Source organism: Metopolophium dirhodum, chromosome 8 (genome assembly GCF_019925205.1).
Source record: "Metopolophium dirhodum isolate CAU chromosome 8, ASM1992520v1, whole genome shotgun sequence".
Taxonomy (NCBI): Eukaryota; Metazoa; Arthropoda; class Insecta; order Hemiptera; family Aphididae; genus Metopolophium; species Metopolophium dirhodum.
Genome location: NC_083567.1, coordinates 26,446,703 through 26,474,523, shown reverse-complemented (window position 1 = coordinate 26,474,523; position 27,821 = coordinate 26,446,703). Strand labels below are relative to the sequence as shown.

The 27,821-nt window shown below is 27.3% G+C and overlaps 2 protein-coding genes across 4 annotated transcripts; one reads left to right on the top strand and one right to left on the bottom strand.

The window, feature by feature from the left end:
* Positions 1-35: 35 nt before the first annotated feature.
* On the bottom strand, positions 36-25,589 carry LOC132950356 (uncharacterized). 3 transcript variants are annotated; one of them, XM_061021774.1, is made up of 8 exons: positions 25,470-25,589; positions 13,341-13,591; positions 6,284-6,469; positions 5,056-5,215; positions 2,731-2,986; positions 990-1,100; positions 783-885; positions 36-584 (listed from the first exon to the last, which is right to left on the bottom strand). In XM_061021774.1, exons 3-8 carry the CDS (start codon positions 6,414-6,416, stop codon positions 430-432), a joined length of 918 nt encoding a protein of 305 aa, XP_060877757.1. In that variant the 5' UTR covers positions 6,417-6,469; positions 13,341-13,591; positions 25,470-25,589; the 3' UTR covers positions 36-429. The 3 variants fall into 3 exon arrangements, with proteins under 3 accessions (XP_060877757.1, XP_060877758.1, XP_060877759.1); XM_061021775.1 differs by lacking the exon at positions 25,470-25,589 and adding an exon at positions 13,766-13,858; XM_061021776.1 differs by lacking the exon at positions 13,341-13,591 and having other exon boundaries at positions 25,470-25,488.
* Positions 20,914-26,175, top strand: LOC132950357 (dnaJ homolog subfamily B member 4-like). Its single transcript, XM_061021777.1, has 6 exons — positions 20,914-20,981; positions 21,151-21,372; positions 21,804-21,930; positions 22,750-22,888; positions 24,717-24,879; positions 26,004-26,175. The coding sequence occupies exons 1-6, from the start codon at positions 20,914-20,916 to the stop codon at positions 26,173-26,175; spliced, it is 891 nt and encodes a 296-aa protein (XP_060877760.1).
* Positions 26,176-27,821: the final 1,646 nt, after the last annotated feature.

The following is a 27,821-nucleotide window of genomic DNA, read 5'->3' as shown; positions in this document are numbered from 1 at the left end:
AAACAATAAAAATATTATGTAGAAACTGGTATTAGTGTTGTGGGTTAAAACAGGCGTTATATTTTTTCACGAACATTATTTTATTAATAGGTATTTTAAATTACAAAATATGTATAGAATAAAATCAGAATATATCAACTAAAATATTATACATAGATATATTAGTATCTCTTTCAATCTATGATACAAGGAAGCAAAAAATAGATTAACCACATTATAAAATAGTATACCTTATCGTATGTAGTAAGTACATAGTGTTTCTTCGAATTACAGATCACTGATTCTCTAAGCCATATTGTCTAATATAATTGCGTCATTGTACAAAAAATAATTACACTAGGTACTAAAATTTATTTTTTTAACAATATTTATAATGTACATTGTATAATAAAGAGGTAAAATAATTTGTTTGTTTTCGTCTCGATACGTTTAATCGAAACAAAGTTTCTTGAAGTTTCCTTCGATGCCCAATATCGACTGATCGGCTGTCTTCGATTGACCGATCCGTTTACTAGAATCGGTTTTCAATCCTTCCATTGCCAAACACCAACTTCTGCGTTTTATGAGTTCTTCGTGCATTCTTTCTGCAATAAATAAACGTATATGTATAATTTTAAGAAATTTCTAAAAAAATCAAATGTTATCAAAATGTTCTAAAAACATTATATAATAGGTGCGCAGTACAGGTAATAGTTATGTAGATACTCAGAGAAATTTAATTGAAATGTCAAATGAAGAAGATAGTACCGTATACGTTTGACCGTGGTTTGAAAAGCACTTACGACTCAGTACAGCCAAATTTCCAGCTTTGCCACCCCATTCATTTGGAAACATATCAATTGGGTAAAGTTCTCGCAAACATTCGAAATTCGAGTTAAATAAGATCTGAAATAAATTTAGATAAAACTTTAGGAAGTTCTTCTAAATTTTTCATAACGTCGAATCGCTGCAATGAGCGTTCGTTAATAATATCTCTTATATTTACTCACTCTGTTCTTATATTTTTGGGGGAAAAAGTGTTTGATAAAATTAAGTGAAGTTTCGGCTATTGGTGCTATGTTAACAAAATGAACTCGCTTGATCCTCACTGGTTTCGCTTCCTGAAATAAATTAAATTCTATAGTAAATATATATAAATAAAACATCATAATGTAACTACCAATAGTATTGTTGTCTGGTAATATTTTAAAACATTATGATCATATTCTACTATTATTATACAGACAATATTATATTTTGATCGAACAAAGAAAATGATAATCTGATATTACTGTAATAGTATTTTCTTAAACATAATAAGTATTGTCATTGATTTTAAAATATACTAAAATTAATGGTATTATTCAGTGCGTGTTTTTTTTTCTGTCTGTCATCAACATTTTGGGTACTAAAAATGTTAAGCTTTTCGATTTCAGCATCTTTTCTGACAGAAAAGAGAATTTATTTTATTTTCGATAGGTCAAAATTGAAAATTTCAAGTTGTTTTAGAAAAAGTCAAGAAAAACAAAAAAAAGTGAAAAACCAATTTTTGAAAAAATCGATTTTATTTTATAGGTGTATCTCAAAGCCAAATAACCGTAGACTTATGAAGTTATCAGAAAATATTCAAACTGGAATTTTAAATGAATGGTAATATTTTCGAAATATTTTTACTCAATTTAAGGTAATTATAGCCCTGAGAAATTTTTCGAATTTTGTAAATTGTTTTTAATTTATTCTCGTAAAAATCTTTTTCAATTAGTAAAAAAGCTTGAACATTTAATCTGAAGTTCCTTACTTTCATTAATGTAAGTTCAAAAATATTAAAGATTATACATATAGGCACGATTATTTTTTACATGCATTTAAAGTTCAAATTTTGACGAAATGTCAAAAATTTTCAAACTATATTTCAGTTAGAAATGTATAAAAGTTTTTTATAGCCTTTCATAGCTTACATTAGGAATTTTGATAAAAGATTTCCTACAAATTTTCCTACCTTAAAAAAAAGTTATATTAATTGTTTGTGTTTGAATTTAAAATGTTTACGATATTGGATTTTTATCGGTAAATTAACGAATTTTCATGCATACATTTTTGATATTTTGTGGTAATTCAAAAAAGAATAACCCTAGATACTTGATATTCTCATCAAATGTTATAACGAATATTTTCCATAAATTGTAAAATTTCCAAGCGATTTTGACTCTTGTTGGACTATTTATGGGCATGAGAAATTTTTTAAATTTTGTAAATTATTTTCCAGTTAAAAATGCATTAAAAGTTTTTTTTTCATAACTAACATTAGACATTTTAATAGAAGGTTCCCAATCAGGTTTACTACTTCTACCAAAAAGATAAAATTCATTGGAAAGATATGCTATTTATAACCATGAGATTATTTATACAAGTATTCTTGGCTGACACAACGTCTCCGCTCAGAATCGTTTTTCGTATACAATGATTTATTATTGAATTCAAATATAACACATCCATTACAACGACATGCTTGACAACTACTGTACATCAGAGTGGTACACATTTGTAAATTGTAAAAAAAAAAATTATATTGTCATAGCAGCGTAGTTATATTTTCCCTTTTTAAAAACTTGTAATCACTAGTTTAGTATATTAATATATTATAATATAAATCTATGAATTAGGTATTTTTAAGATTTTTATTTTAGTTTAGCATACACAATTTTCGACGATATATTATTATCATGTTTTAATAATCAATAGACTAAATACCATATTTATTTTGAGAATTTTTTTCATAAAACTGAGATTGAAATGAGCCCATTGAGCCATCGAATCCATATTTGTCAAATCAAATATCCATATATCTCCTAAGGTCAATGCGTCTTCATCAAACAACCAATTCCACATCAATTCGTTGCGTTTCAATTGACTATCAGGACAAAACGCTTTTGCATCTGTTGTCGCCATCCGGTAACAAAGCACTCTATGAAATTCCGGCGTGAGTTTGGGTAATGGAAACATGTGACTAAAATGTATACAAAACAACGAATAAAAGAATTATATTTTCCACAAGTTAAAATTTTATTTGACTTTTGCTTTTGAACAAATTATACAATTTGTCATTATAAACTATACAGTGATTAATTGCTTCAAACTAACTACCTAATCAAAAAAATAATTTTTATCTGGGCTCTGTGCATGCCACTTGTCTACTTAATACTGTCTTCAATAGTTGTTATGTGTTAAACGAGCAAATCGAGAGTGTTACCTAGAAAAATATTTAAAGTTTGAAACTTATATTATTTTGATACGATCTGTGAATATAATGATGTCTATAGTTAAACAGTTTGTCAGTATTGTAAGAAATTGATTATCATCCTGAAAAAAACATACTATATAGTAAAATATAGTTTGCACATCGTAAGTTTCTATAATTTGTACAGATTCATTAGTTTAATATTGAAAATTAAAAATTAAAACGCTAACAAAAAAAAAAGGACGTAACTAACTATTATTTTACTATAATTTAATAATATATTCCACAAATCTTGAATTTCCATAATTTGTATAGATACTTGAATAAATAAAATGCTATCAACATGAATATTGGTAAGTTACCTACATATAAAGGCTAATACGACTGATACGTGTAAATAAATAAGCGAGTATTGTTCTTAAATAATAAATAAAGTATTAAATTATTATGCGATTAATTGTTGTATAATATTTATTATTTATGTATTTATATATTATTATAAAATGAGGCTGGTTTAAGATAGTTACGTCCAGTGGCATATGGAATTACAGACTACGGACGGTTATAATAATATGGAATAATAACTAAACGATATTTTAACAAATCTATTATAGTAGGTATAATGTATATAGCTGATATAATACATAATTTTGACCACAAAGAGCCACATTTGAGCCACATTTGAGAGTTACAATAGATAACAATGATTAAACACAATATGTTATCTGAAAAAAATCATAGATTTTTTATCACAGTTCATCCGAATAGAACATTTGAATTTTTTGTATAAATAAAATATTATCATAATTATTATTTGTTTTTTATCTTTATGAATACAAATTTTGTACAAAAATATAAAACATCTTCATATTATAAATTATAATACAATCTCTCTCACCCACATATGATAAAATATTGTATGATATTATGTCACTGGCAACTCCTCAGAGGCATATGTAATTTAATGTAACTTTATTTAAATTAATGAAAACTTTAATACGAATAATGTTGATTGATTGGTTTAAGTTTTAAATTGTGGGTTAAAAAATATTAATGTAATTTATTGTGTACCGATTATTAGTTTATAATTTTAGATTTCTGTAGATTTTATAACATATTTTGTGATATGATTTTTACATATTTGATTAGGAAATACACAATCTACACAATAATAACTAACAAGTACAGTAAGCATATTATAATATTATGATGTATTTTAAATAACTAATGTACCAATAGCTTATAATAATATATTAATATAACTTGTAAAAATACACAGAAGAACTAAGTTGTGAGTCCATCTTTGTTTGTCAGTTCCTACTTTTACTTGGGCCACGATTATTCATACGTTCCTCTCTTTGTTTGGAGTAGACACGTATAAATCGTGACTCATATAGTCATATGTGTATAAAAAAAAATTAAAACAAAAGACGTTATGCGTGAGTTCATTTAACTGGAGTATGAATTTTGTTGTTGAAACTAAAATAATACATTTCATACAATAATGAACATGTTTAAAAAACCTATAAGGAGGTATTTGTTTTGTTCTTTTAACGCTTATTTAGAAGACAAATTTTTACTGATGAAGTTATTAACGTTTTTAGCTAACATCATGTAATTTAATTAGCAATTATAATAATTATAGTAATTTATGTCCTATATTATACTGCCTATCTATGTCAATTAAAATACACAAGAATATACCATAGTATACTATATTTAAGTTATTAGTTATTAATTTACTATAAAACTATTTATTTATTTATATTAACTATTTAATATATTAATATGTATAATTGGCATTAATTATTTCGAGACATCTATCTTTCCATACTTACACTGCTTCTACATGTTTTCGAAATGTTTCTGTCGTTGGGTCTAGGTCTCCATAAATTTGAGGAAATAATTCTTTAACGGTGTAGTAGTTATCGATCACGAGTTTGACTTTTTCCGTGCGGTATTTTAAGCTAAACAAAACTTTTTTTATGAATTCATCACCTGGAATAAAAATAATGAATTCAATAATAATTCATAATAATTCGTAGACCCATAATTTAAGATTTTTTAATTCCTGTTATCGATTTTGTCTTTAAGCGTTATGCTCTATATCAAATTATAATATTATTATTTGTCCGAGGTGGAATAATTGCATTGACGTACACGCTGAATGGAACATAATAGTATGTTTGATCCGACCTTCCCCCGAAATATCATTTATAATAATTAACAACCCGATTCGTTTCGTAAAAGGAGTTACACACTCCTTGTAAAAATGTTAATCCGTACATGAATAATGATAACCCATGTAAAGTTAATACACAAAATATAATATTATGTTTATCATTTACAATCGTCAATCACTATAGGTAGGTATACTTTCTGTCGAAGCGATATAGCGCAGTATTCATGAATGTCCTTCATTTCTGCGTCTCTTTAATAATATATTATATTTATTATTTTAAACCTATATTATATCAGCGATATAAAATATGTACCTATATATAAATATAATATATATATTCTATAAATAAACTCTGATGTAGATCGTATAAAATATATGCATATGCGACATGCGTGTTATTATATTGTGTTCAGTAGTATATGTACTTTAAAAACTATTGTGAGTTATATAACTTATATTACGATCATCAGCCGGTTAATTTATGCTAAAATCTTACAATGAACACCTTGAGTTCCTGACAATATGATCATGATAACTATAATACGATGTTGTAGATAGATAATTTGTGTTTTTAAAATAAACCTATACTATATGGTACCAGCTACCGTGCAGTAATGCTACCAAACTAAACGCGTAATTTAACATAAATTATCACGACGATTGCTTAGGTAAAAAGATTACGAAATATCTAAACGTAAGATACAATAAGACGTTCTTCTTTTGGTAATCAACCCTAAGTTTGGTTTCCCCATAATCTCTCCACTCGACATCTCTATCATTACCTCTTTAATTCTTTGCCGTTCCTTAGTCCTGCAGCTTAATTAGAAGTTATAAAAGGTTAAATAACTGAAAAATGAAATTACTGTTGAAAACTTAGTACTTACTTGTTTTGGGTAGATGCGGTTGCTTATCCAACCAGTGTCTGACGATGGATAATTCCTGATCGATCTCGGCCTTTGATCTTGGAAAAAAGTTTTGAATCGCTTTCAGCTGAACATCGGTGAGTGGTACAATCATTGTGTTTACACGTGCTTTTGAATTCACTACAAATAGCTTGTAATTAATTGTCCCTGCAAATAAACCATTAAATAAACGACAGTTTTATACTTTTATCGTATATCATGTAATCGTATTTGTATGGTAATTTAGCTAACGTTGTAGCCTATAATATTATTATACTAAATGTATATAATAGCTACGTGTGAAGTAACAAAGCATTTAGTAGGTACAATTTATGTTCAATAATATTGTTGATTTTAGTATTAAAGAAAACTCAGTTAATCATCGCATCTGTCCTTGATGGATAGCAAATTTGTTTAATATTTTTGTTTATACGAGTCATAAGCCCAGGGCATAATAATGGATATAAAAAAACCTATGTTTCTAATTAAATAATATACTTTGTATTTACACATATATTATACACCATAATATTATTGTTTTATGTATACCTATATGACATAACAATATTATAAAATACAAATAAATATACAAAAATATAAATTATGTCCATAATGGAAAAAAAATGGAAAAATAGTTATCCAAATGTCTATTGTTGGTACGTACATTATACAGTATACACTATATAGTATACTAAACTAAGGGGGAGTAAAATTGGATATTTTTCCGGATGGTGATACCCCGGATACCAGTGCAAAGATATGGAAATATAATAATAATTGAATATATATTCTAACTAAAATATATCATTATCTACAACGCCACTATTCAAAAAAAAATATCGTTTCTTATTATATATCGGTAGGTACCTATAATATTAGTATTTTTTGTTATGTTCGGTGTTGGAAATATTAGACAAACAATTTGGATTCATAAGACAACCATAGAAACGTAGTCACTTTCATTTCAAATCTCGAGCCGAACGTGCTTATAAAAGCATAATTATTCGATTAAACAAAGAGCAAGCCAATCTACGAGTAGTTTCCAGTACAATAAAATTTTTTTTTGAAAAAGTAAACTACTTAAATATGACTTGTCGACGATTGACGTGATGTTATCAATTGCACTTAACAGAAAATATTGTAAGCAGTTTTTAGACATATCGATAGCAACAGCAACAAGTCTGCAGTAACCGGCTGTAACCGCCTTGGAACCAGATGGAGAAAACTCATAAAAGTCTTCGAGAAGCGACATTGGACGGAACATCCGTAGAACTCACGTTCAGACTTCAGATTAGCAACGACGACAACCACGGTAACGACGTAGTCACTTCAAACTACATGGAAGTATACCATGGTCGTGATCATATTCCGTGATGGATTTGAGCGACGTCGAAGGTAGCTGCAGCTGCTGTGAGGGGGCGAAAGCGGATCAAACGTCAGCGGCACGAGCAGCCTCGCCAAATGTCGCTACTGTCGGCATAAGGGAAACACTATACATAAACGATATTATGCTCTAATGGTGACGCGCCCAATATTATACTCATCCCAACACTGACCCTGAATCACTCGGAGAGGTTGACAGTGGCCTTATAATACAACATACTACACACCTTTATGGCTAGGTACCTTGCGTTCGTGTTACTTCCTCCACAAAATTGTGTCTCATGTGTACAATTTTTCTCGTTGAAAGTGTACGTCATAAGTGTATACTAAATAGTTCGTATATTATTATTATGTACTTGCCACGTATTTTGTGTGTTTTGAACAATGTTAAATAAACATAATACCTATCGTGTTTACTAATAAATGTTGGGGTTAGGATTTAAAGCAAGGTTTTTATATTTTTATTAAAAAAAGATTATTCTTGTATAGGTACCTACAATGCGTATGATTTAATTTCCATTAAAATACAGATTAAACTTAATTTGACTTTTTAAAATTATTATCAATTTATAATCATTATAACATATATTGCTCTACTAACCAACAATTTTCATATTATATTATACACAATTAATAAAAATAAGTTCAGTTCCTGAACAATAATTAATTATAATAAAAATAATAATAATAAAACTATTATTATTATTATTAAGTATTTGGTATATCCATTTCTATATATTATATACCTTTCGACTATCTAAAATAAAATATTTTAATTGTTTATCATTATATTATTTATTGTATTATAGAAACTGTGAAAACATGTATTAAAGTATACTTATTAGTAATTATATTGGGCAAGGATTTAAATGCCCTAAAAACAAAAAAAGGTGGGCAAGTGGATGTCGCTCTGCTGTACTGTAGGTTACAAGTGGGTCACTGTATAATGGATGGTATTAAATTTGAATTCAATGATATATCATTGTATAAGAAAAACGATTCTGAGTGGAGACGATATGTCAGTCTAGGTATAAGACATATTATACACTTATCTATGGTATTAAAAAAAAAACCTATAATAAATTCCAAATTAATCATATCACAATATCCATTAGGTACATATAACGCGTTATACATCAACAACAAACCGTGATACTATCATCATAATATATCGATGAAAATATTACAAATTAGAAGTTTCAAGTGCCCACGAATAATATTATACAATCACAACAAAATAACTAAAATAGTTATTCTAGGTTTTTATGTAATTTCGTCCAAATTTGAACTTAAAATGACTATACAAATAAACTGTGCTTGTGTATTTTTTAGATTTTTTGGTAACCGAATTATCTATTTACATGGAATCTTGTTTTAAATTTTCAATCCTTAGCTATAAAAACTGAACATTTTATAATTTATTAATTACAATGGTTGATAATTTTCGAGATTTTGATAAATTCTGTCCAAATTTGATCTTTAAATGCTTATAAAAAAAAACTGTGCCTATGTATTTTCAATATTTTTCAACTGCTATTGTAAAAATATATCAGGAGTCTTGTATTAAATTTTTACACTTTTTGGCCCAACAGATAAAACTTTATTGATATTTATAGAAAAAAAAACTAAAAAAATTGAAAACTGAAAATGCCCGTAAACAGCTCAAAAAGTGTCAAAATATTTTCAAAATTGTATGGTGTATAGGAAATGCTAATATAAACATTCAGTGAAATTTTCATGTATCTACAGTTATTCGTTTTTGAATTACAAGAAAATAAGGAAATCGGTACATGAGAAATCGAGTGAATATCTAATGTTGTAAAAATATGAATTTAAAACGCTCATAAAAATTTAATTTGACTTTCTTGTAGAAATTTTTTTTTTGATAAAGTTAGACAAACTTATGAGGAATCTTGTATTAGATTTTAAAATCTTAGATTTAAAAAGAAAATTTTTTATGAATTTCTAACTCAAAATAATTTGCAAATTTTCGTGATTTTTCCGTATTTTTTCAAGATTTGAACTTTAAACGTGTATAAAAAAAAACTGTGACTAAGGATTTTTAATTTTTTTCATCTGCCTTTGAAACAATAACCTAGGAGCCTTCTATTAAATTTTCAAGCTTTTTTACCCAACAAATAAAATTTTATTGATATTTATAGAAAAAAAATTTAAAAAAACTGAAAACTGACAATGTCCGTAAACAGTTCAAAAAAAGTCAAATTATTTTCAAAATTGTATTGTGTATAGAAAATGCAAATATAAACAACCAGTGAAAATTTCATGCATCTACGGTCATTTGTTTTAGAGTTACACCAATAACCAAAATCGATTTTGTTAAAAATCGATTTTGCGTAAAAATTCCCGTTTTTCCTTAATTTTTCTTTTGTTTTTCACATCGCTTTTGAAAACTACTGGGAAATTAAAATTTTGACCTCCCCAATGCACCAACGATATTCACTTTCCCATCGAACAAGATACTGAAGTCGAAAATCGAAGCATTATTTCGACTACTTATCGTGTACACAGACACAAAAATAAAAAAAAAAATAAAAAAAAAAATAAAAAAAAAAAACACACATCATTGTAAAATCAATACATTCATCGTTTCACTCAGAATCTAAAATTACTTACACAACTTAAAATAACACCCTTAGTTATTATTTTTAACTTAACGTCAAATAAAATGATTAAACAAAAATATATTTGTATTATTTATTAACTATGCACTATCGACATTTTGAGTTACCGGGATTGATGCAAGTAGTTAGTAAAATTACTTAGGTACCTATCTATATATTTCGATATTATACATCAAGTGACAAAAATGTCGTGTGTCAGATCATTATTTTTGTGTGCTACATAGGTAAAAACATAATATGTAAATGAAAATAATATAATGAAGCAAAATAAATAATAACTATTAGGTAAGTTTTGTATTGATTATAATATAATATACGAAAATTGTAGGTACTTAAAACATAATATACCTTAAAAATTCCAAAAATGCTCTAAAAATATAAAAGTTATAAAAAAATTCAAATAAAAGATTTATTTTTAGTTATTTTATGTAAGAAACGAATTTTGTGCTTGGAAACTGGAAAGTAATAGAACATTTCTTAGAACAGTCGTTTTAGGATATTCAGAATAAAATAGTAATGCATTTAAATCTGCGCCCTAGGTTATGTTAGGTAATTATTAATTACCTAATTCACTCAAAATAGAAATCGTAACTACCTAACACCTACCGTTGTTCGAATTACATGTTGCTAATATTTCACTATGAAAACTTGATAGTTTATATTATTAGTGAGTTATACGTCAGCTAACAATATAAAATATATTAAAACTAAAACTATTTAACCTATTATACCTAATATTACTATATAGGTATATTATGTATATCACATGTGTCCATTATTGTATTTATATTATATGCTATCACAATAACATCTGAAGTATATATATTTAAATTATATTTTTCTTTTAAACATTTTATTATAATACAATCTGGGACATGTACCTACATCGGAAAAATAATTGAATGTAATACCTAGAATATAAAGAAAAAAAACATTTTTTTCCAGAATGAAGAGTCCATCAATTGGAAGAACTTCAAGAAGACGACAACCATTATACATATTATATATTATTATATAAACCTCAAATGTAATTTAACTATATGGATGTTAGTTATTAACCACTAATTTTTGAGATAAGCATACAAATTTCAAAATCAAATTGACATTCATTATTCATGCGGAACTTGGATAAAAATGTGTAGGTTAGTCATAATTAATTATAATAATTTATTCCTATTACGTTTAAAAAAATATATAATATTACTAAAGTATTTAAAGTATTTCATACAACTATTTTAAGTGAAGTAATTTTTTCAATTGTCTGACCTTTAAAATAAAATACAATTTTTAAAATGTTGATATTAATCTACATTCTACAATAAATTACCAAACGATGTGTCGTATTATCAGTATTAAGAATTTAGTGTATGAAACTTATGAAGCATTCCAATACTTTAAAAAGTCTGGGCCAAAAAATAAAGCATTGATTTTTAAACTCGGAATCTCATATTATTGTATTATGGTTTAATCGAAATTTGACGTGTAGCAATTAATAATATTAAATAACTTAAAATTGTTTGCAAACATAATAGGTATAGCTACTTACTATTAAGTAGGTATAGCTACCTACTTAATAACGACTAATTAATGTATTATTCTTGGACAACAATAACATTTGATTAATTTATCACAGCATCCGTAGTATTTTAATTATACACTCCTCCAGCGTATTATAATATTATAAAAACACAATATTGTATTATGTTCGATTGTTCAAAAAAAATAAATCCTATAATCGATTATGAACTCGATGGAAGTGAAAAACATCAAGTTATCTTATTTAATTGGTTGTATAATATTGTATTAAGCAAGTTGGACATACTTTTAAAATATATATTGTTAGTCATACTATACGTCGTAATCATTACTGTGTTGTGGGTGATAATCATTCACATAAAATACACATGTCTGACCACAATCTAAATCAAATATATAGACTTAAAATATTTTTAATCAGTACCTATACTGTTTTATAAGAAGTACGCAGGACGACATAACAACATCATTCTCTTCAACTCCACAGGCCGCGATAGACGTCGTATTATAAATGCTGACGGGATACATCACTATAATATGTTACAGACTTACAGCCTAAATCAATAGCTAAATACATATTATAGACAGGTATACCGTAGAGAATAAAACATGAGTACGATATTATTGTCTGTTGATGACTATGTGACACTTATTTTTTCGTTTCGTACATCTCGTCTTATCGAGTTTGTAAATACAGACGATTCTTTTTTCCGCGGTAGATATTTTTTAGCTGTCGAGAAAAAAAACACATAGTATACGAACACGAGCGGCGCCAACGTGTCCAAGAAAAAAAGATTCATCGCCATTTCGACATGACGCGACAAACAAATGATGCGACAATGAAGCTTAACACATCCACGTCATATATTATTATGATAAGACATAATATTTACGACATCTATCTCGTATGTAGACGATCGAAAATATATTATACTCTGTCAATACGTATTATTATATATTATTACTTCGCTTGCAGCTGGAGATGAATAAAACCGAAAATATGAGTAATCCACCTGTGGAGAATAGTAATAATAAGTAACTTTTTTTTCTTATGTGAACCCATAATAATATTGCGAACTGCAGAAATAAACGAATATGCGGTTATGGTTTTAAAATTATTAATAAGCCTCCCTAAAATTACCGGTTCGATCTATTATCTAAACATATTCTAAATACATTCCTTGAATCTTCAATATCCGTTACCAATGACAACCCTATAGGACTATAATAAATAAACGTGAGCCTAAACAAAATACACGTGTTAACCACCTTATATTATATAAGCTACCCCTATACGGATCGAAGCTACAAACCCTCCCCGAGTCTCACGAGGAATCTATATACATATAATATTATGACTTTTATTAAAAACGGTCTAGTATAATATAGTTTTTGAGTCTATGTATAGAGGACGAGAACAAACAGACAAACGTTCGTTAATTTTTATATTTTATTAGAAAACCATCATCGGTACTAACCTGAGCTAGATGTTCCCCGAAAGTGCTCGATCTGTTGACTGTGCGTACGGCTGGCTACGAAGGACTGCTACTAACATCGCCGCTCGTGTTTCCTGCTACTACTGCTGCGGCTGCTGTTTAAACTGCCCCCCCGATCGCAAAAACAATAATAATATGATTGACCGGTTCAGACGTCAGTGGCGACGAGTGTTGTTGACCCAGCAGAATATCGTAAATATCGTGAACAATATTCGCGTGTTTCGGACGACAGGCTAGACGAAAAAATTACATAGGTTCGTATAGATCGATACTTTAATCATACAACAGGTGGCGAACAAGCACCACCGTGGTATCATTATTATTATTATTATTATTATTATTATTTGTACCCATGTATTATTGTTATCGTTACTATATTAGAATTAAAATTAATAACATTGCTATACTTTATTCCCCTCGCAGTCGCCCTCGGCTTACGTTCATATTACTATATCTCGATATCTCATTATCGTCTTATTATATCCCGGTGATCCGCAATTCTGAAAGATTGTTTAAGAGGATGTCAGCGCACTATTTGTTTTCTTTCTCTGGCCCACGCGCAACATAGATAAAACGCATTAAAGCAGAATCATTTTTTCTATGTTTTTAATTAATCTTAGAGCAAAATCATCCATTACAAAAAAGATAGAGATACTATTTTTGAGGGAATGACAAATAGATTTTATATTTTATTGTTATTTGACTTTGTATTCAACTTTCAAAATAAACAATAAAATGTTGTAAATTTAAATTATGTTTAAATTGTTTTTAGACAAATCGATATGTCATTCCCTCAAAAATATTATTCTCTATCTTTTTTTTGATGGGTAATTTTACCCTAAGATTACTTAAAAACATAGAAAAAAATATTCTGCGTAAATGCGTTTTGTCTGTGTTGCGCGTGGGCCAGAGAGAGAAAACAAATAGTACGCTGACATCCTATTAAGTCTTAACAATAATTTTAACTAATTTATTGTAAGATTTTTCACCACTATTAAATATGCATCATATTATAATATAGTATGAACTCGCGAGTGTATACTTCGATGTGTAATAATATAATATTAATATCAATAATATCTAATCGTTTAAATAGAACACGTCTTATGCAGTAATACTAGCTACTGTGCGTCGACAGCGAAACAAATGTATCATCATATAGAGCCCTGGCGTGAAGATTGTATGGTTCACTATTGCGAAAAAGAATTAACTCCATACATACATAAGTTCTCTCGCACGTGTATAGTGCTCTACATCGTACGCTATTGCAGAAGCAGGAACGTCATAACATATTGATATTTCAGCAATATATAATAACCACGTAGTTTTGAACAAATAAACCTCAAAATAATAAACTTAGCTACATTTGCTTTCACAATCAACCCTTCTTGATAGTATTAACTGTATGCGCGTATTTATTTTATATAAGTATGGGTAAGAGCTCTTGTAAGTTGTAGCAGGTACCTAAGAGGTGTTTGTTGGGCGTAAATCAATTTCTCTCAACTCTGCAACAGATAACTACAAGATAATTCACGAGATTGCATACCTACGGTACCTACTATTATAATCGAAATGTATTGATTTGCGGCTAGAGCGTATTATTTTTAGGTGGACGCCTTGTGGCCGTGTCCCACATAAGACTATAGATGTTTAAACCGCAAAATGTGCTACGAGGTAAAATGAGTTACAACGCAGATTCAACTGTTAGTAATATTATTGTGAACAGAATTAAAATTGATTTGGATCCATGTAAAGCTCTATATTTTAAGGATAAATTATATTTTTGAGCTTATTTTGTCACCTACCTTTATACCAACACTAATATCATATAGAACAACAGTTTATATTCTACAGAAAAAATAAACCGTCATTTTCTTAAGAAATTCGAATGTACTTACCCATTTTGTATCGTCATTACGGAAACAACAATTTGTTTTTATTATGTTTTTTTTTTTTATTAAAGAAAAGTATATTTACAATCCATACAATTACAATAATATGGTTTACTAAATTTGATAGCTAATTAGATTAATACTATTTACGGTCAAAATAGGAAGACACTCGGCAGTGCCACACTGCCACCTGATAAGACAAAAAAAATGATTTTCACTAATTTTAAGTTTTACAACAACAGTATTTAACAGTTTTCTACTATTTTTTTTCTTAATAATGTTTAAGTTAATTCGTTTTTAGAACCACATAATACATAATTAATTTGATATTACAAAGCTGAATATTTTTTTGAGAATTTTTTATAAAAAATCAAATTTCAAACGAGTTGTAATATATAAGATACTTATAAGTATTTCTTTTGGGTGCACTACAGCTCTTAATAATTATTTTCATGAAAACATTTTATTTATAGGTATACTGACGAAATATAAATAAACAAGGGGAAAAGTAGGTAACCTCTCTACTAAACACTGTACAGTAGGTGTCAAGTTTACCTCGTCATTGAGTCATCACCATAATTGTATTATATATTAATTATATGAGTTGGATTTGAATTCAATGATAAATCATTGGACACGAAAAACTATTCAGAGCAAATAGACAGCCTGTCAGTCTATATTATTATCTTAATATATTTGATGATATGTTTTTTAATACTGCTATTAAAGTATAATTTATTTTGTTATTAATATTACAGTAGATTGAATTAAATTTTTGCCAAGAACATTGTATTCATTATATTATTGTCATTAACTTTTGAGTCAGTGTCGTGTGAATAGGTTCGTGGTATAAATATGCAATCGCAAAATGTTTTGAAAATTTGCATTGTGTATATTGTAATGTATATTAGTATACGCAAAAGTTTCAAGTCCCAACGAATAATTTTTTTAAATTACTATACAAAATAACTTAAATCGTTATGTATTATTATTTTGTTTTAATATTTAATTTGGTCCGAATTTCAACTTTAAATAAGTATAGGTAACCTGCCAATAGACAAATATTATGTTTATATAATTTTAAATATTTTGATTTCAGTATAAAGTACTTATGAGTTATGAGGAATCTTATATTAAATTTTAAAGTCTGTACTATGAAAATTTAACATTTTACACATTTTTGTTCAAAAAATAATTTGTATATGATCTTTGATGAATTTTGTCAACGTTTTTAGATCAAATGCTTTTAAAAAATATCTTGCACATTATGTACCTTTAATTTTTTCAAATGACTATAATAACAACTTATGTGAAAGCTTGTAATACATGTTTAAGCTTTTAGACCGATTGAACATTTTTTCCATCGACAGTAATATTATTGTCAATAATTATTATGGAAATAAAATTTAAATTTTAAATGTCTAAATAACTTTAAAATGTTCAAAACTATACCATGTACCTATAGAAAATTATAATACAAACATTTTGTGAATATTCCAACTTTAAGTTATATACGGTTATTCATTTTTGATTTACACAGAAAAAAAATAAAATCGAAACTAAAAACTAAAAAAACTAAAACTAGTTTTGCAAAAAAAATCCTTTTTTCTCTAATTTATTTTTGTTTTTTCCTATTATTAAAAAAATACTGGTCATTTTTACTTTTGACCCCCTAAAGGCCTAAAATATTGACTAGGTTCACTTTTCTGCCACAAAAGATATTAAAGTTGCATTTTTACTACTCCGAAAGGTAATAACGGACACAAAACAAAAAACACACATAATTGTAAAATCAATACATTCATCGCTCTCCTACCTACGTTTTATATAAACTAATTTTAATAAACTATAATTATTTATCATAAATACATAATTTTATATATTAATATTTTATTATTATATTATATTATAACATATTCATTATTATTTGAATTTCGTGCATTTTTGTATATGATGAGGGGGTATGTCGAAATTATGAGCATAGACCAATTGCACCTAAGCCCTAGACCAGCATTGTAATTTTAGGATCAGACGTATTCCAAAATTGCGGTCCTTATATTTACAGTCAGTAAACTTGCGCTAACCTTTTAGTTTTACATTTGGACATAAAAAATATGTTTTTCCAGTCCGATAAAATTCCATCAACATTAAACTATCATATACTACATTATAATATACAAAGTAGAAAATTTCAAATATCTTTAAATTGGTAGCTCAAAAACAGCCTAGTTTTTGTAAAAGTGATAACATTGAACTTAAACGATTAATATAATACTTAATAACTAATGCATTTTTCTTCAAACATTAATTCACGTTATAGCATCATATACTCATTATGAATTATGACGTAAATTGATTTATTTTTAATCGTATAGTATGTTATATTATCTCGCTAACACATGCATGCCTCAAACGTGTTTCTCTAGTTTTGAACATTAGACTAAAATTAATTTATATTCACATTTCACGGCCAACCTTGTCAATATACATTGCTTAATAATTAATTTTATAATTATCCTCATTAATGGAACGCTACACTGGAATTGTCTGTCTTCGTCTAATCGTCTCTTAAAGGAGCACATAGAACAACTATTGTTCCGTATTTCGTCACTATTGCTGAGTTGCATAAAAAATTGATTAATTAAGTGTTGTTAAATGGATCAGTCATAGGCCACTATAGATCGTGTTGAAGCCTTAAGCAGTGGCGGCTCGTGGTTTGGACGACGGGACGATCACACCCCCTACTAAAATTAATTAAATGAAGAAAATTAATTGTATAATATTCTTAATTTTGCATTTTTAAAAAATATTGCAAATTTTTAAATAGTAAAATAGTTATAAATTACCTACTAGTAAACTACCTACTTTACATTTATCTATTACATTAATTGTCGGGTGCGAACTGGTTATTTCTCTCAGATACCGGGAGCATATGGGTACGCCGTACGCATGTACACACGAGCAGTGTTTGGACGACCGGTAGCGTCGTCCATACAGTAAAATATTAATATATTACTATATTGGGTAATTTATTTTTAAATTAACAGCGTTGTCGGTTGCTAATCGCTAATATTATTATTATTTTAATTTCAATTTTCTACTGCGACCTGCGACTATATTATAAAAAGTAAGATGCATGACAAAATAGATCTATTTTGTCATGGTAAGATGTATATTTTCGTATATTTAAATAATTTGTTATACCTATGGCTACGCTATTATATATTTGAAGTCACACCCCAAACACTAGCATCCACGAGCTGCCACTGGCCTTAAGGGACCACTATTGGTTCATTAAAATATTTGGGGATTGTTTATGCATCCCGGTCATATAGATCTTAATTCTTAGGTAAAATTATCGTAAAAAAGTTAAACAAATTTATTGAAAGAAGAGTACTTAGCTAATCTATGTTCAAAAAAAAATGTTTTTCCAATATTTTACTTTTATTAAGGAATGGAGTGATATATATAAACATATATATGCATACAAAAATGTGGTACAAAAATATCAAACAACTCAATCCAAGTCAAATACGCGGTACAATGTTATATAGTTAGGTACATGATAGTAAAAATTATAACATAAAATAACAATAACACTAGATAAAACCTTTCAAAATAGAAACGAATTAAAACAAATCATATTTTATTTTGATTTTAAACACATAAAAGTACACATTATAGTTGATAAAGCTATTTTTATGAGATTGAGATAAGTAAGTTTATTGTGAAATTAAATGTGTAATATGGCTTGATGTTATAATAATATAAACACTATCAAATATTAAACAACTTTTAAAATAACCACTTTAACTTTTATACAAGTTTATAAACGTCGTCTAAGTGATAGGACTATATTAAGCTATTTTAATCAATTTAAAATTACTTCAACTATAGGTACCACGTCTTTATATTATCATGTATTGTTTTTAATATCCATGGTGCATGAAACATTTTAAAAATTTTCAATATACCTACTGGGGTGAAAACAATATCTCCATCAATCGATTCCGATTTAAAAATTACCAATAGTTTAGAACTTATAATTTGTTAACAGTTATTTTTAAACACATTACTAGTCTACGATATTATGTTGTGAGAGTAAATAGGTTATGCATTTGTTGACACTAAATTTATCTATCGATGGATCATGGACGTATACAATCAAATTTCCATTCATATTTTTATATCGTCTATACTACCTACCTATAGCCCTATACTAACCCTACCTAGTTCTTAAACTAATTATAGAAATCGATTCATAAATTCATTCTCCATATAATAATATTAAAATACTTCACTGTCAAGAAGTTCCATCACTGAACTCCCACAGCGCATATACTCATTGTAAACAAATTAATTTACAGATTGTATAATAAATTAATGTAACAAAAAAATAAAAAATACTTCAATAAAACAGTTAATATTAAAGGAAAATTATTTTCTACAAGAATATTTTTATAAGATTAATAATGGTTTTGTTAACTACATTACGTATAAGGTAAAAAATGTAATTACAGACAGAAACATAAATAAGTTGTTTAAATAATGTGTATTCTTTAGAAATCTTAAAAATTATAAACTTGACAAATTATAATAAACTTTCAATAGGAATTTATTATAAAAAAACATTTTCGTAAAAAAAAGTTATTTTCTACAGTAATTAGTTTCCAGTGTACCTACTTGCAACATTTTTCCTTGCTGGTAAGTGTTTTTTCCTGCGAAAAATATGATAAGTTTCATTTAATTTTTAGTACAAATACTACATAATATACCTATGTAGTATTGTAATCTTCCCATCAACAAACAAACGAATGTATCATCTGACGAAACTAACCGAAACCTATAGGTACTCCACAACCCCTATATCACACAACCCCTCAACGAAATTGTCGTCCACCACATTATTTCGATGACACCTAAAACGATGGTGTTATGTAATACTCCCATTTCATTACATGCAATGAAAAATTCTACTTATTAGCTAACGAAGCAATAATTATTTCTCCCATACATGGTTACACCCAAAACTACTTCCGTGCAAAGATTTTATTAAAAAAATGTATATTTATAATCACTGTCAAGACGTGGCAAGTGGATCTTGCAGGGAAGAAATATACTAATATTTATAATATATATAAAAATAAACTAAAATAATTTAAAAAAAAACATAAACTAATGAGTATAATTGATATACTCCACCACCCACTGGTACATGGTAAAACCCTCTATGATGTGTAGTGGTGAATCTGAGGCAACGTTTTTAACAGCTAATTTTTCCGAACATAGGCACTCGCACTCTTATTTTCATATACACAATTTTATACTATTCTTAAATTAAATATTAATAATTAAGGATATAACATATATTAATATTTATTTAATTATCTGTATAAAATATTATCCAGTATTACCAATACAATAATATACATTGCAAGGTTAGACTTTAAACTCTAGATTTAATATTAGTTTTTGTTTAATTTTTTTTAGATACTTACATAATTATAAGTTTATTCAATTGAAGTTCTGGTATAAATGCATACATATTTATAATATTATAATATATACTTAGATACCATATTATATCAATAACAAACATTTTAATTTATTATATTTTCAAAAAAAAAATAACAATACTTTTTTGTATAAAGAAACGCGTCATTATGGATATTGATTACTATAAAGTATTAGGCTTAAAAAGAACAGCTTCGGATTTTGATATACTAAACGCGTATGTACCTTACCTATCTAATAACTGCAACTTACGTTAAATAATTTACATTTATAAAATAATACAATAATTCAAATGGATTAACTCGTTATTCACAACTCATAGTGGCATTATTTTTTTTTTAATGTTATAACTATTCCAATTTATTTAATATCGCTTATATGTATAGATTTCGGAAAATCGTACATAAATTTGGTATGGAAAAATTGAACGAAGATGAAACAAATTGTAGGCTTATTGCATTTGAAGCTTATGACGTCCTTAGTAATTCTTTTTGGCGTGTAATTCATGATCAATTTGGGATTGGGCCAATGAAATTAGGCGTATATGTTGATAAAAAAAAAGATATCAGACGGTATTTGTATCATGGTGATATTTTTTCAACGTACAAGTAATAAAAATAAATATGCTAAATTTATAATTACTATTTTGGTGATTGATGTGAACTGTTTAGAATCTAATAGTTAATTTTATATGATTTGTATACAATAAATGTATTATAAATAAATAACAACATCAACATTTATATTCAATTATGTAAAGTATTTAGATCTTAAGTATATTTTATATAAACTAAAATCTTTATGGGCACCTAATTATACATTTTTATTCAAAGTTCAATCAAAGGGAGATTTTCAATAATCCATACAAAGAATTGACATAATGTTTAAAATAATAAAATCTATTTTTTAGTGACAAGTCATCATAGTGACAGGTCTGTGGTTTTTATCATATTTAGGAAGCATTAATTTTCATGATTCTATAATATGTACCTACTTTTATATTACATATAGTAAATATTACTTAATTTTATGTTTTAAGGTCAGTTTATGGATCCACGAATCCGTATACTCATATAATAGCCATGTTATCAAACAGGAAGGCAACTATAAATGTTGGCATTAAACCAGACATTAAAAAGATTCCGATAAATTTAACATTAAACGAAGTAAGTGTAATAAAATTGTATTAAGTAGATTTTACGTCATTTTTAAATTGTCTGATTGTAGTCCAAAGGATTCAATCAGATTTCATTGTAGGAAATTGTACCTACACTTGTACAAATTCCAAACAAATTCATTAAAAAAAAAAATGATACATATATAATTATATACGAGCCTGAAGTTATAATATGATGTGTAGGTATTACATTTAAATCTGAAAATACTAGGTATATGACTCAGGGGCCAAGGTTCAAGACTTTTAAGATTACCCTATATTTAGGATTTGGATAAATCGAATTTTAATTGGTATGAGATATTTCTAACAATATTATGTATTTATTATTGTATATCTTGTATGTTAGCAAATTAATATCGTTTCGTATTTTTTATATTTTATAAATTTGTCATATTCAATTTTATCGAGCTTAGAATAAGATATTTCACTGAACATTATTTCTACAGACACATATTTTTATAATTTGATGATCTTAATAGTTTAAATTAATGAGTTCTAATTATTTCTAAGGTAATAATATTTAAGGTGACTTGAATTATTTTCAAAATAAAGTCGAGTCTAGAGATAACTTCAGTTTACAGATAAGTAAAACTTAAGGGGAATACAAATAAAGAACATAACTTAAAAACATTTCAATGGCACGAAAAAAAATCGACTTATCGACGCTCATCTGTTTACATAAATAAACAATAAATGTGCCTATTATAATTTTATAACACACTAAACCACCAGATCGTGTGTAAATATTTAAGTTTTAGTCTTAGTTGATTAAGATAATTTTAATAATATTGTGCAATTTATTTGGTAGATATTTTATGGAGCATCAAAAAAAATTAATATCCCCGAAAGTGATGGAAGAACACAGTGTATTACTAATTTAAAAATATCTAAAGGCTTACCAGTTAACAGTGAGATTGTTCACAACTTAACTGATGGAAGAACCGTAAGTAAGTTGATTATGTGATTATGTAATACTTTTATTTCTGTAGTTTTATTTTTGAACTTAGTAATAATAAACTAATACAACAGCTGTAATCTATAAAATATAAATTTTTTATACTGTTGTATTATACCAGTATGATAGATATTATATCATTTAATTCAAGTTTAACACCATCCATTACAATGAACCACTTGTAACCTACTGTACAGCAGCGCAACACTCACTCGCGGGTTGTTTAGTTGGTCTAGTTTCACTTTCCTACCAGAAATCTTGCCCATCTAAAGAAAGGATTTTCGCAATTTGAGACGCACTCCTCTTTAATGGCTATTGTAGGTATTTGGAACATTCACTAATGGTAATTTTGATAGGCGGTACCTACATATTATTTTCAAGTTTCTTTTTTACTATATGACATTTAAATAACAAATCCAATATTCAAGAAATTATACACATAACTAGCTGCTAATTATTTTAGAACAATAAATCTTCCATAAGATAAATGTTCAATATGATGTGATATATGCAAGGCTGGGCATTAACGAGTTAAAAAGTTAAAGTTAATTTTATTTTAACTTCTTAACTTAACTAGTTACTTTTGGGTTTTCATTAACTTAACCGTTAACTTACTAAATCTCTTTCTCAATTAACGTGGAATTAACGAGTTAATTTTTCATTTTAAGAAGTAAGTTAAGTTAATTTATTTTGTTTTTAATTTTATAATATTTCACTATTTCAGTCTATTTCGTTTTCATGTCAAAAAATATGTATCGTAAATTGTTTAAAGTTAAAAATGTATATCATTCGAATCTAACTTATATGGAAATACTGTATGAAGTATTAACACTATATCCTATAATTTAGTTTTGGGTTGGAAAAAAATTAAGTACGCTAGCGTTTTATAAACAAATTAACTTTTTGTTATAGGTGCATATTAACTTAACTTAACTGAGTTAAAAAAAATCATTAACTTGCCCAGCCTTGGATATATGAATATTGAACTGTGGTGAAAAAACATTATTGTGGTAGGCATGTTGTTGCCTGTTGATAAGTTCAGAAAAAAGTATAACAATTTAGTCTACTCCCTAAAAATATGTTAAATCTTATCATCTTCAAAAACACGTTTTTAAATTAAGGTTAAGAATTATTTTGTAAATATTATATAGGTACATAAAAACGAATTTTGCCTATTAACCAAGATCTAAACATGATTTTAAAACCACGACGATTTTAAGTGGATGTCGTTAATTAGTAAAATAATTAAATCATTTTTTTAAGGTATATACATTTATGAGGATGGAGTAGCTGGTACTTACTTAATGTTGTTTATAGGCGGTTGTTACAACTACCTATTTTACATTTAACTTATTTAATCAAACGAAATAAAATGCACAAGACGAATATAATATTGTTGTAATGATAATACTATAATAATGATAACTATTCATATACCTACCTCCCTACTTTTATTTTAACAAATACACCATAATAATATATTAGGTACCTAATATTGTTATTTTGAATAAAGCAGTAATAATTGTATGTCTCATTGAATAGTTCATAGTAACTAAGGTATGTTTCTAAACATTTTTCCACGACAAAAAATAAGTTTAAAAAATAATACTTGAAGGATTAAATTCAATGACAAATATAATATGTACAAATAAGAACGATATTAAATCTGTACACACTTTTATTAGTTATTAGTAGTTTGTAGGAATAACTTATAACACATTCCTTAAAAGTCAAAAAATATAGTTTTCCTATAATATTATAAATTGTATAATATATAAAATATTATCATCTTGATATTATGAATTACGATTTTTCGACAGTTTTTATCACCAATGATTTACCACATAAACATTTCGTAAGGAGTGGAAAAGATTTGATAAGCACTTATACTGTGACTATCGAAGAAATGCTGTATGGTGTTCAGTTTTTAGTACACACGTTAGATAACAAACAACTGAGAGTGAATATCACACAAGTAATAACGTACGTACCTATAGGTTATATATCATTATCTAAAAAAATATTTTTTTCTAGTCTCGATTTAATTAAATTGTTTTTTTCATTTTTTTATATTATTACAAAATAAATAATCTTAATTTATTTTCTATGTGGAGCGTAATTTATTTAAGCATACAGTATACACTTAAAAAAATAACTTTGGATCGTTAATAATATTTGGGAAGTAGGTGATCTAATTTATTTAATATCCATATTTTTTGGTATTTACTATAATATTGTTGATGCTATAAATTGTTTTATTATTGATTTAGAGTAGTTTGGTAAATACTGAAAAACGGGGTCATTATTCCATTAAGTGTTATCAAACGTTATTGAAAAATATTTAAGGCATTCAAAATCTTTGTAAATACTTGTTATTGTATAGTAAAACTTTGAGAAAATTTAAAAAAAAAAATAAAGAAACTAAATAAATATTAGGAGTTAAAAATATGTAGAACTTTTAGAAGTACAATTCTTAAATTATTAATTAAACAAATAATTATAATATTATTAAAATACATAAAAATCCGTGCCCTATAGCCTATACTAATATTATAATAAATTGTAATACTCACGTACGAACGATAGAATTTGTTCTCGACAATTACTAAAATGAAATTCAAGTTAACTGACTTATTTAAAAAATGTTAATGACAGACCCGTGAGTTGGCATAAAATTTTTTTTTTTTTTTTGATAATAATTATAGTTTGTAAAATCATGCTTTAATATATAACAAATATTTACCTATCTGTTTTTATTTTACACAAGTTGTGACGAAGGACGAACTGACGTTGTATACTACGTGCAATAGAATTTATGGAATGAAAACTTATACATGACACCTAAATACCTAATATTGTTAGATTTTGATTATATAATGTATTAATCATCATAGAAATTACTATTTATTACGATTATTCATTTTTTTTTTATCAACAATAATTATATTTGGGTTACAATGGTTACCTATATCTATATAGGTAGTTGTTACTTATTATAGCTATACAGTTATAGCATCACATTTCAATAAACTTTGTTTATAATACTATAATATTATAGGTAGGTATATAAGACAAAAAACTGATATTATTGTTATACTTATTGATAGACCATCATATCAAAAGATAATACGAGGTGAAGGAATGCCAGCTTACGGAGAAAATTCTGAAAAGAGGGGTGACATTATACTGCAATTTAAAATTCAGATTCCACGCGATTTCTCGGTAATACAAAAAATGATTTGCAAGACCCCGTCGGAAATTGAAGATTTTCGAAATTAACAAGAATTAATTAATGTCTGTGAAAAAAATATAACCATTATTACATTTCCGAAATATCTCCGATTTTTCACAATATTTTTCCTAACAAAAAATTCCAATTAGTTTTTAAAATAAGTAATAAAAGAATAAAATGTAAGACTACAATCAGTACCTATATATACATGGATATTAATTGAATTAGGTAAGTCTGTCCATTGTACTTGTCCATTATAAATCCGCAAAATATTATATACGTGCCATTTTTTTCTTTTGATTTTACTCTTTGTACATACACATTATAAACTAACTATATCACGTCTCTTATTTCACTACTTAACTGATCCCCTACAAATCCGTTATAATATTATATTGTACACTATAAAATAAAGTGCATATAAAATTGGACATATTTCATGTAATAATATATTATTACATTTAGGTATTATTATTAATGTCAAACGAGTTTTGTTATCCATGTTGGTAATGGTGATATCCGAAGTACACTGGTAGGTAGGTACCTAATTTATAAATATCGGATATTAACTAGTACCATGGACTAAGATATAATGGACTTAAAACGAGCAGCTTATCACGGCCATGAATGTATGTTCAAGAGGCAAAGTGCGGGGGGTGGCTATGTGTTCCTGGAGTTCACAGCGCCCTCTGCATTTAACACGGACTAAGATACAAATTGTGTAGCCAAATAAAACCTCCGGTAGCGCTGAAAACTTCAAGAACAGTGTTCTTATCAGCTGAGTGACACCTTTTCGAGGCCGTTCCCCGATCCCCGCCGACCATGTCGTTTCCAGTCCATTATATCTTAGTCCGTGGATATAATGGACTGGGAACGAGCAGCTTATCAGTGGCCTCGAAAGTATGCACAAGAGGCAAATGCGGGGGGTCGCAATCATAATTGAGAGTTTACAGCGCCATCTGTATAAAACACGGACTGAGATACAAAATGTGACGCTAAATAAAACCACTGGTAGCGCTGAAAACATTCAATTATGAGTGTTGATGATAACAGAGGAACCTTTTGCGGGCCGTCCCCCGTCACCCGCCCACCACGTCGTTTCCAGTCCATTATAATATCTTAGTAATAAAATTTTTATCTCACTATAAAAAAATAGTACCTACCTACTACCTAATCTATTATTATGATAGTGTATTTTGTCAGTAACAAAATAAATGTGACTCGTGGAATTACTCAGAATTTATTTTAAACTATTATTTTTATTTTTTATTTTTTGAAAATATAAATGAATCTAGAGGTGTATGCTAATGAACAAATTTGCAACCTAGTTCCTATATCACACATAATATATAATTATACATTTAACACGATTGTAAATGGTTATGAAATGCTGTTATCATAAATGTGTAGGTACGGAAATAAGAGTCATAGGTAGGTATATATTATTATAGTAGGTTAATAATGTGAACTTAGTGTAAAAATGAAAAACAAATTTGTGGACGTTATTTTGCGGGATTATAATGAACAATTACTTTGAATTATATTTAGTTACTATAGTGATTTTGTGATCACCTATTATAATTATTAGGTACGATAGGTACATATCGTGTAAGTACTTAACAACTAATAAGTGACAAGTATACTTATAGTGATATAAATAGTATTTGATAGTCGTCTCATTACACATTTTCGA